The 11,487-nt window shown below is 38.3% G+C and overlaps 2 protein-coding genes across 5 annotated transcripts in view; both read right to left on the reverse strand.

The window, feature by feature from the left end:
• LOC306886913 (nuclear receptor ROR-alpha A-like) overlaps window positions 1–579 on the reverse strand; it is a 30,795-nt gene extending 30,216 nt beyond the window's left edge. The window contains exon 1 of one of the 3 annotated variants that reach the window (XM_079444280.1): window positions 81–579. In XM_079444280.1, the coding sequence (XP_079300406.1) occupies window positions 81–141 (61 nt within the window). In that variant the 5' untranslated portion in view covers window positions 142–579. The remainder of the gene's footprint in view (window positions 1–80) is intronic. The other 2 variants (XM_079444282.1, XM_079444279.1) reach the window with 2 other exon arrangements.
• Window positions 580–6,490: 5,911 nt separating this feature from the next.
• On the reverse strand, window positions 6,491–11,487 carry LOC306886922 (acyl-coenzyme A thioesterase THEM4-like). 2 transcript variants are annotated; one of them, XM_079444297.1, is made up of 7 exons: window positions 11,364–11,487; window positions 11,052–11,221; window positions 9,660–9,852; window positions 9,381–9,543; window positions 9,158–9,268; window positions 8,930–9,054; window positions 6,491–7,617 (listed from the first exon to the last, which is right to left on the reverse strand). In XM_079444297.1, exons 2-7 carry the CDS (start codon window positions 11,157–11,159, stop codon window positions 7,580–7,582), a joined length of 738 nt encoding a protein of 245 aa, XP_079300423.1. In that variant the 5' UTR covers window positions 11,160–11,221; window positions 11,364–11,487; the 3' UTR covers window positions 6,491–7,579. The 2 variants fall into 2 exon arrangements, with proteins under 2 accessions (XP_079300423.1, XP_079300422.1); XM_079444296.1 differs by having other exon boundaries at window positions 6,491–6,958; window positions 11,364–11,484.

Below are 11,487 nucleotides of genomic sequence, written 5' to 3' on the forward strand. Positions count from 1 at the left end.
TCTCTCACCTCTCAATCTGAGACCATTTCCCACTAATGCAGCATTTAGGTGTGTAATGGGTTAATGAAGGACACGCTTACCTCTTTTACTCTGAGTGCTGTCATGGCTCGGGTCCGGTGATACAGGCGCATCATTTTCCATTACTTTCCTGTCAAAACTCTCTCCGCCAACACTCCTCTTTACCGAATCGTTTGTGGTTACTGGTAACTAAACTAAATTAATTAAACAAAAGTTCAACCCAAAACAAAGAAACTAAAGGAAAAATGACAACTGCTGACACTTTAACGACCGGGACGCCGCAAACGTTTTAAAAGGCACATCGCCATTTTCAATTACTCCCAACAAGTTGGCGCGTCTGGTCAATAAACCAACAAGGTTTATGTCAACACGTCCCTCAGCTCCGCTGTCGTTTGAATATAACCACCGTGCGTTATTGACATTTCAAAGGGAAATAAAAATCGTTGAGCGGTCCCGGAGAGAGTTGGAGAAAGAGAGAAACGGACAGACACTTGTTGGATAAATCGACCACGCAGCTCTCGCGCTGTCCCGAGCCAGCACGGTGTTATGTCATCAATCATTATGTAATAGACGAGAGAGCAATGCTTTTAACGGGAGACTGAAGAGCATGTATGAGCCTTTCTGTTCAGTCCACTTTAATGTTATGTGCATTATTTAAATGTATAATAATATGACGACACTACGCTAAAAGACAATATATAGCCTATATGTTCTGATAACAGTGGCTATACCAAACTAGTATCTGAATTAAATAATAAAGTTTAAACATTTTAATGTAACTCTATCATTGATCTCTCAGATGTCTAATATTTATTTTTTCTTTTATAAAGAGAGGAGTTTCACTGGTTTAAGGCACAAGGCCAATAATCCTTCAGCGTGTTGTTATGTAATGTCAATTCAGCACTGAACTGTCACTGGATGACAGGAGGCGACTATGTCAGTGTGTCCACACACACTATAATGCATTCCGCAGCGAATAAATATTGATGACATTCATGTACACCCTAATCCTTATCCACTTTCCCTAAACCTATTTTATGGGGCATAGGGCATATATCCTACAGTACACCCCGCACTACTGGTAGTCATTTATTAAAGGGATGAAATTTCTATCATTTACTCACCCTAAAGTTGTTCAAAATCTGCAAGTTAATGGTAGCCATTGACTTCCATAGTACTTTTTCCCATATTTTGGAAGTCAATATAGTCTGACTGGTTGCCAACATTCTTCAAAATGTGTTCTATTGTGTTCAACAGAAGAAAGAAACTCATACTGGTTTGCTATCGAATGAATGAATGAATGAATGAATGATGCATTTATATAGCGCTTTATTGTGTATTGCTGTACACCCAAAGCGCTTTACAATCATGTGGGGGGGTCTCTCCTCAACCACCACCAGTGTGCAGCATCCACTTGGTGCAACAGTGCAAATGACCACAAGCGCCCCCAGTCATTGACACCACTGGCCCCCCTTGTACAGTATACTCTCCATTGGGCACCCTTGAGATCCCATTCTGGGGGTGGAGGGAGATAGGGAATCCCCCTCAGTAAAAATCACAGGGACAGGTGTCCCAAATCATGGGGGTCTTCAAAGCTCTAAAGTTTGTCTAAACATGTATCCTAATTCTCCAAACAAAAAAGCTTCATTGTCGCTTATAAATAATATAGTGATGTATGAAGCGCAGCTCAAACCAAGCAGCTTTTTGTTGGTCAATGCAGCAAATGTCCAAATCAACCCTGATGTAAAATCTGCATACACTCTTAAACATAAAGGTGCTTCACGATGCCATAGAAGAACCTTTTTTTGTCTAAAAGGTTCCATAAAGAACCTTTAACATCTGACCTTTAACTTCTGTTTCACAAAAGAAGGCTCTTCAGATTATAAAAGGGTAAGAAAGAGATGGTTCTTTAAAGAACCTTTGACTGAATGGTTCTTTGTGGAACCAAAAATGGTTCTTCTATGGCATCGCTGCGTTTTAAGCACCTTTATTTTTGAGAGTGTAAGAAAGTCTTTCATCTTCATGAAAAATTTCCCAATCACATGAATTCCTATTAAAAACATTCTCTTTCATGTTCGAAAATTTGCCAAACAACAGTAAACATGATCGCACTTTAAGGGGTCCTCCAGCAGGGAGTTGGTTATTTATTGTTATATTTATTTATTACGTTTGTAATTATTAACAGTATAAAAAGCCGGCATGTCTCGGCATCAATGTAAAGGTTTTTGAACTGCCAGTAAAATGGATCTCAACGGTGTGATGATGGAAATGGCATTTTGGTCAGACCCAGGTTTGAACGTTAACACCACAAATGGAAAATATCTCCCCACTGAGCTATGTTGAAGTGTTCCCACAGAAGCCATCACGCAAAGCCTACTTGACCAGACACTCAACACCTCTCCATAGATAGAAACCCACCTCAGACTGTGTCCTAAATACATCATTTGCGAGAGGCCTGTGGGAGACTGCAGGGGCCACCACAGAGATGCAGGTTTAAATGTTTCTTTCTATCTATCGAAGTCAGATTCATGAGGATAACAAGGCGATAAGACAACAATTATACATATATTTATTTGTAAAGCTCCAGCTTCACATGCCCGTGAGTGGCAGCAAGGCACATGAAGTCATACTGCACCGCATGACAGTATTTACACAGAGATGCTGAGTTTAAAGTCTCCACATATGAATGTACACTCCTCTGATGTGGACAATGTGTCATTCATTACCGTAACACTGCGGTGTCAGTCAGTTCTCTTTACTGGAATATATGCAGAATGTGAAACTCAGACCAAATGGATTTCATGCAAGCACAATATGGATATGATGGATATCTTGCTTCTTTCTATAGGAAAGACAAATGCATAGATTACTGGTGCCATTCCAGCTTAATACAGGTTTAATGTGCTTGATTTGGAAACGTCAGTGTTCAGATTTGTTTTCATAGTGAATGCATTTAAAATATTGAGGCTAATACTGATTGGTTGATTGATTGATTAAGGGAAAGGGAAGTGGTGTGTGGCCAAGTATGGTGACCCATACTCAGAATTTGTGCTCTGCATTTAACCCATACAAGTGTACACACACCCGGAGCAGTGGGCAGCCAATGCTGCGGCGCCCGGGGAGCAGTTGGGGGTCCGGTGCCTTGCTCAAGGGTCTCACCTCAGTCGTGGTACAGAGTGTTGGTTATTCACTCCCCCACCTACAATCCCTGCCGGACCTGAGACTCAAACCCACGACCTTCAGGTTACAAGTCCAACTCTCTATCCATTAGGCCACGACTGCCTAATTGACTCATATAGACAGCTCTCAGAAAAATAAGACATTTAAGAGTTAAGAAATCTAATTAAATCGTACAAAAATAAAAGTCATTCCTAATAATACAACTGAAAAATAAATATATAATTTTGTAATACTATTAACACAACAGAAAACACTTAAAATACTCCAAAAACTATAACTCAAAAACAAACTAATAAATAAATTTCTGCAGCATGACAATTAAATTGGCTAAAAAAAAGTGTGGGTTAGCTTCAACTTACTACTTTCAGTCTAGACAGTCACAGGACAGTTATTACAGCCATAACTGTCAGGTAGTAGGAACATTTTACATGTTATTTTAGCAGAAATTGCTTACAGTGCTTTTAATTTTATTGAAAGAAAAAAATAATAATTTCCGTAATATGGGTGGTGATAGAGAGGATTCTGTACAGTGCTTACATGTGCACTCCATTCACAGAGATTAGGTGAAATATCAGCTAGATCAGTTGGTCATTGCGCGCGCACACACACACACACACACACACACACTGCCTCAAACATACACCTGTGATCTCACTCACGTGTATAGAGATGTGTGCACATGGCCTGTGGTGGATTTTTGGCTGCTTTCAGCTTCGTGCTCCAAATAAATAACCCAGTTTTATTGACACAAATAGAACTACCAGGAGCGGAACAGGGGAACAGAACGAGTGTGAGAAAAAATAGAGATGGTAGATAAGGTACAAGTTCAGTTTACTAGGTAAAATCCGCAATGCATTTCCTCTAATGGAGTGCACGGTGTAAACGTGTCTAGAATAAAAATCGTATGTTCAGACTGATGAGCACAGAGCAAACAGATAAGTGTGTGCTAGGCAGAAATCTGTAATGGGAACAACCCACAGGTGTGCAATGAGTCTGTGTGGGTGTGTGGATAAAGTGGTTTCATGTAGTCAGATTTGGTTGCGTATTAATGCATATTTTCACACTTAGTGCATCAATGACATCAGCTTGTTTTCTTTCTTACATAACATATACAGAGATATGACAGTATGTTTACCTGCAACCTCAGTGTAGAGCTTAGACTCACCAGTGCTGGTCACTTTACAAGTGATGGAAGTTTTCTCATCACTTTCTCTCGTCTATTTGATCCTGAGTGCAGTAGATGAAAACCACTCTACCCAGAGGCACTGGACTGGACAGAAAGAACAGAGTTTAACAAGTGTCTGTCAACCCTGCTGCTCAATCCCTAAAACCACTCAAACCATTGAACAAATAAGGGCCGTAAGATCAGCAGTCATTGTGTCAATCATAGTGGTTATGCCTCCCATGTAAATAACTACCACACAGGAAAATAACCTGACATTACTTCCTGTTCTACAACATGGGACTCCCCCATCCTTCACAAACTAGTTAGGGTTTACTGTGCTTTGAAACTGTGGCATTCATTATTTGAGGCACTAAGACCATAAAAGATTTGACACATTGTGATTTTTACTTTAAGTGTAGCATAATTAAGTGTATGAAGCACTTGTTTACCTAGATGGTCCATCCAGTAAATGTCCTGGCTAAAACATACAGGCTGCCCCACTCCTTTTCTTGCCATTTTGAAGTCCTGCAGCTGAATTGAGAACGGAAACAGCGACATCTTTTGGAGAAAGAGGGACACTGCAGATAAGCGTCTTTAAAGGTCAGTGCAATTCTTACAGGCAAATCCTGCAGCCAGAGAGCCTTACATGGAAATTAACACAAAATAAAATGAATTGAAAACTCTCAGTATCTTACAAGAGAATGTTTAAAACAACTCTAAAAAGAACATTGCCATATCCACTTGTTGTAATTGAATTTCCCACATGAAAACTGGCCAGTAACGCTGCACAAGCATCAATGGAACATCATGTTTCTCATACTGTAACTGTCGGAGGCCCCATAGAATGTGCTGGTTCTGTAAATTGTGGCGTCATAATGATATTTGAAGTCCTGCAGCTAATGGGGAAAAGATGAATATTGAGGGTGATCACTACCTTGGGCCTTTGGAGGCATTTATGAGTCATCTGCTAGATGGCTTCAAGATTTCATGTTTTACTTAAGCTGCAATTTTTAGCAGAATTAGTCTTTTTTGCCTGCTTAATGTGTGTTTATATATATATATATATATATTACTTATAATAATTTTGACAATATATATAATCATCTGACCTCTTAACATTTAAATAAATATCATAAATTTTAAATAATTCTTACACAAACTGTTAGTTTTGTTTAGGCTGTGCTCTCTACATTTTCTGGACTGGCAGGACCAGCATGACCATTATATTATGGTAAGCCTGTGTGTCTGAGGTTTCTCCCACAGCTTCCAAAGATGGTCCTGCTACAGCTATGTCAAATGTCATAGCAGAAGGCAGCCACAGCCATGGATGGTTCTGACCCCAATGTCCTGTCTCTTCCTGAGGCCATCCCAGTTCCAGAGCTCAATTTATCAGGCTGCTTCAGTCCCAGAGATCTGTCTATGTCCATTAGGTTCCTGTCACAAGTGTTCAAGATGTTCCTGGTACTGCTACCTCAGATATTTTTATAACAACTTCCCCTGACATTCTTATCATTGCACAAGGCTGCCCCTATCAAACGGCTTGGTCCTCAGTGTTTTTTCTCTGCCTTTCATAGCTGCCAGCACTACCAGAATGACTTTTGAGCTTCCTTTCTCAGCCAGCACCGGTCAGAGATTCTCTGATGTTCCGTCACTGCGCAGAGGTTCTTATCATGGACCTAAACAAAGTACATAAGACCAAGTCATTCCCAGTGCTGTCACTCACAGACATACGTTTTGCAGCTGTGAATGGAACCTCAAATGATTCAAGAAGGTTCCTGTCAAAGGGTTCCTGAGCTGGGGCCTAGAGGTTACGGTCACGCTTGCTACAGATGTTACTATTCACTGCCGCCAAAGATGCCTCAGTCTCAGAGCAGACACCTGAGGCCTTCATAGTCCCATATGTGCCCTGAGCCTGCCCCCGGCCAATAAAGTATGTAAACAATATGCATAAATTCAACCATTCTTATTCATAATAACAGTATTATTAATAATCTGCTGAAAAATAAAGATAATAAAGATAATATAAACAGATGATGAGGATGATTTCAATGCATTAATTCCTACAATGGCAGTGTTATGAATGGGCTGATTCAATTTAGTAAATTTTCTGAATAACAAGGACATTTTAAAACAACCACACAATTTACTGAGTTTAATGGCATTAATGAAGGCAGTTATAAATATTATTCCCTAGAAATAACAATAAGATCATTTAAAAGCACACCTTTCCATTTGTAACAAAAGTCAGATTCTCTTTAACACAATATGGAATACAGTACTGCTAAAATATATAAGTATATATTTAATAACTAAATAAATATACCAAGTTAATACATTTTCATTTAAAAAAATCATTTAATCAATTTTCATTTTGAGTGCATCACTCAAATACATGCATTTCTGAATAGCTCATTCAGAGAGCTGAGGTAAAACAGTAGCTTGATCTCGTTCATTGCACACACACTCCATCTGCAATCTCATTCATGTGCGTACAGATATGCACCCACATGCTGTACATGTCTCAGTGGTGGATTCCAGACTGCTTTCAGTTTCGTGATCCAAATAAATGGCCGACACTTATTGAAACAAATAGAGCTGCAAGGCAAGAAAGATGAGGAAAAAGAGAGTGTGAGGAAAAATTAAGAATTAAAGATAGTACATAAGTATGCAGGACTCGACTAAAAGGACTGTCTGATGGCCAGAGTCACCATGAAAGACTCTTGGGACTGTTGAGGTAATTGTCACTGGGCCGATCGGCCAGTGCTGCGCCATCGTGAAAGTTTATCATTTGCTTGTGTTTTTAAGTATTGCCAGCCAGTTTAAAAACATAAGCTATTATTAAACCATTTAAGTGCAAGTAGATGTGAAAAAGAACTCAATTTAGTACTCATGCGCTGACTAATAGAGGGGTGCAGAACTACTGGAAGGTCACAGCCCTGCAGAATTAAGCTCCAACTCTGAATCATACACACATGATCCAGCTAATTAAGTCCTTCAGGCCTATTTAAACACGACATGGTTTGCGTGTTGGATCAGTGTTGGAACTAAACTTTGCAGGGTTGCTGTCCTCCAGGAATCGAGTTCTGCAACCCTGGATTAATAGATGTTTTTCTATGCATACATACCTGAAGCCAGCACAGAAAGCCATCTCTCAAACAGGGCACAAGTACCAAATTAAAGGGATAGTTCACGCAAAAAAGAAAATCTTGTCATCATTTACTCACCCTCTTGTTGTTCCAAACCTGTATTTTTTTCTGCTGAATACAAAAGAAGATATAATGAAGAATGTGGGTAACCAAATAGTCGCTGGTAGCCATCGACTTCAATAGCATTTTGTTTTTTCTTCTCCATACTATGGAAGTCAATTGGGACCCAAAAACTCTTTGGTTACCCACATCCAACTTTTATGTTCAACAGAAGAAAGAAACTTATGTTTGGAACAACATGAGTGTGAGTAAATTTGTATTGTTGGGTGAACTTCTCTTTCGCATCTTATCTTGTTTGAACAAACAAATAGACAAGAAATTATGACAAAGTCCCTGTCTTGGTGAATATTAACATAATAAAAGTTGTCTATAGGCCTATCTTAAGTGATGATAAACAGCTGGGATACAATTGGATGTATATCATTCCATTGAATCTGTACATTAAGTTAAATCAGCCTAATATATCTGCTTCTGTCAATGTCCTTAAAGGGATAGTTCACCAAAACTGAAAATGTCATTAATTATTCACCCTCATGTCATTCCTCATGTCGAATTATTGAATCAAGTCGTTATTTTTGTTTCCTGTGCACACAAATAGTATTGTCGCAGCTTCATAAAATTACGGCTAAACCGCTGATGTCCCATGAACTATTTGACCGATGTCCTTACTACGTTTCTGGGTCTGCGAACGTTTCAGTTGCATTGCTGTCTATGCAGGATCAGAAAGCTCTCGGATTTCATCCAAAATATCTTAATTTGTGGTACGGAGATGAACGAAGGTCTTAGGGGTTTGGAGTAATTAATGACAGAACTTTCATTTTTTTAATTGAACTAACCCTTTAATGTTACTCAAACAACAACAACAAAAATTCTGTATCACAGTATGTTTTACCTGAATAGATTAGACCCACTGTTCAAACTTAAATCACTATTTGTATGTTTGTAATATTGTGCTATTATTAATAATGTCTTAGTTTTTAATTTATTATTAAATGTTTACAAGACTTTAATCATTTTTTAACTTTATATTAGTTTGGCTAGTAGTTGTAGAACATTTTCAAAGTGGTGCGCACAGAGCAAATCAGTAATGTTCAGAATAGTATGATTTTAAGTTAAAAGAACTGAAAAGCATAATGTAAAATAACGGAGTAATGTGACCATTTTTGAGTAATGTGACACAGCAGTAGCACATGATGCATGTCTAACTGGTATATCAGCTGTGTTGTATCAAGTCAGAAGTCAGTCTACAAGGAGGTGGCATGATGTGGTTTAAAGAGTTGACTGACATTCATGCATATTTTCACACTTATACACACATACAAACATACATAAAATACATTTGCGTGTTTGTGTTCTCTACCTGTGGCTTCTGTATAGAGTTTGGACTCATCAGAGCTGGTCACTTTGCAAGTGATATATGTTTTCCTCCTCTCTATTCGATCCAGAGCGCTGTGGATTAAAACCACACTACCCAGAGGCATTGGACTGTACAGGAGAACAGAGTTGATCAGGTGAGATCACAGATGATCTAAGCCAGTGTCAACTGGAAAAATAATGGCAACTGTAAAGTACTGAAACATTATCTCGCCTGCGGTAGTCTATGTTGAGGTTGGCAGTCATTATTGGTCCTGAGAGGAAACCGGCAAGAGAACCTGTCACTGTGTCAATCATGGTGGCTATGGCTCCACCATGTACATGCCTGCCACACAGGAAATAGGTGTTACATCATCTCCTGTTCTCCCATACTTTATAAATAAAAATGTGGGATACAGTTTCAGGTATATTATACACAGAATGGAGCAGCTCCTTACCCAGGTGCACCTTCTAGTAAATGTCCTGCCTGAAACACACAAACGCATCTCTTCTCCTCCCTATTGCCAAACACCACATACTCAAATGTAGCGCCTTGATCTTTAACATTTCTCGTGAAAAGTCGAGCTTTGGCCTGGATCATTTTGCTGAGGTGTATGCCGCCTACGGGACAGAATCAATGTGACATTCGCTTTTACACTAAATTGCATTATCACACCAGTTATTTTACTGATAACAGTGACTAGAAGAAACTATGCAAATACATATTAATCACTTACCAGTAGCATATTTAATGGAACGGTTGTAGCTGGGCAACTTCCTCCACTGCCCCTTTTTTCCCTCACCATTTTCACCGTCAGTGTCACACAGAGCAGTATAGTGGTCGTAAACCTTGTGCATCTCTGGACTCCATGAGGAGTTGGGCTGGCTGAAGTCTCGTGGCTGAGACGAGAACGGCCACAGTGACACCGTCTGGACAAAGAGTGACATTTAAATACTATTCTTATATATGTGACCCTGGACAACAAAACCAGTCATAAGTAGCATGGATATATTTGGAGTAATAGCTAACAAATACACTGTATGGTTCCAAATTATCGATTTTTCTTTTATGACAAAAATCATTAGGATATTAAGTAAAGATAATGTTCGATGAAGATATTTTGTAAATTTCCTACCGTAAATGTATCAAAACTTAATTTTTGATTAGTAATAGGCATTGCTAAGAACTTCATTTGGACAACTTTAAAGACAATTTTCTCAATATTTGGATTTTTTTTTTTGCACCCTCAGATTCCAGATTTTCAAATAGTTAAATCTCGGCCAAATATTGTCCTATCTTAACAAACCATACATCAACGGAAAGCTTGTTTATTCAGATTATGCATAAATCTCAATTCTTAAAAATTGTGACTGGTTTTGTGGTCCAGGGTCACATACTGTATACTATTCGATACTATTAATATATACTATTCTTTCCATTTAGAGCAGTGATTACCTAAAACTAAATGTATTAAAAACCACTTTTGTTACACCTTAAAAAATGCTGGGTTAAATACAACCCAGTGCTGGGTAAAACATGGACAAACCCAGTGATTGAGTTGTTTTGACCCAGCGGTTGGGTTACTGCCCAGAAGGTTGGGTTAAACATTTAACTCAACTGTTGGTTGAAAACAACCCAATCGCTGGGTTTGTCCATATTTTACCCAGCGCTGGGTTGTATTTAACCCAGCATTTTTCAGAGTGTAATTTAAATTAAGCTGAAATACAAAAAAAAAAAATTTGATGAAAAATAGAAAAATTGCCTTGGATACTAACTGAAGTAAGTTTAAGTATTAAAATAAAAAAAAATGAAATAATAATAATAATAAATAATTAAGGCTAAACAGTAATATTCTTCTAGTTTAGAGCAGTGTTGTTATTGTTAACTAAAATGTAAAAATTTTGTCTTGTTACTAAAAAGCATATAAAAATGCAAAAACAAATAAATAAATATATAAATAAAACAATAAGTATTTTAAACGTTCCAAATTTTAAATATTAATACATATATTTCAAAATAAATGTCAAAACACAACCAGACAATTTTGGATTACTGGCATAATGAAGGCAGTTATAGGACTACAGATGAATGTGATTTAACAGCAATATAAAAGCAATGAATCCTTTACCGAGATGGGTCTGATGGTCTCGAGAGAGGACTGCAGGTGTCTGTGAGGCTCTTTAGAGAGCAGCTGCTGAAGACTGATGCCCTTCAGGCCAAGTCTTCTCGATAACATGATGACTGTAAATCAGGAGGCTGTGGCTGTCACTCCAAACCAAATGTAGCAGGTGTCTTATTCTTCTGGGCAGAATACAGTCCTTAGTGTCTAATTGCTACAAATGAATATGACTTTCTTGTACATGATGCAATTAACTGAAGGCATTTCCACACACACATGCTGACTGTCAGCTCTTTTTAATCTATAAACTGAAAAACTTACGAAAGAAAGCCTTCATCAATCAATTATCGATAGAATATTGTATACAACGACAGCCAACTTTAAAGGTGAAAATACAAGATCAGCGGTGAGCAGCGTGACTTTCAGATTCACGGATGTCATCGCT

This window comes from Barbus barbus (genome assembly GCF_936440315.1).
Source record: "Barbus barbus genome assembly, chromosome: 21".
NCBI classification, from domain to species: domain Eukaryota; kingdom Metazoa; phylum Chordata; class Actinopteri; order Cypriniformes; family Cyprinidae; genus Barbus; species Barbus barbus.

What these genes read in the sequence shown, in the direction of transcription:
- LOC306886922 (XM_079444296.1), bottom strand. Translation starts at nt 11,159, where the DNA reads ATGTTATCGAGAAGACTTGGCCTGAAGGGCATCAGTCTTCAGCAGCTG. An exon ending in TTCCATTAAATATGCTACTG is followed by an intron (nt 9,544 to 9,659) that starts GTAAGTGATTAA and finishes TCTGTCCCGTAG; the next exon opens with GCGGCATACACCTCAGCAAA. An exon ending in CTCAACATAGACTACCGCAG is followed by an intron (nt 9,055 to 9,157) that starts GCGAGATAATGT and finishes TCTCCTGTACAG; the next exon opens with TCCAATGCCTCTGGGTAGTG.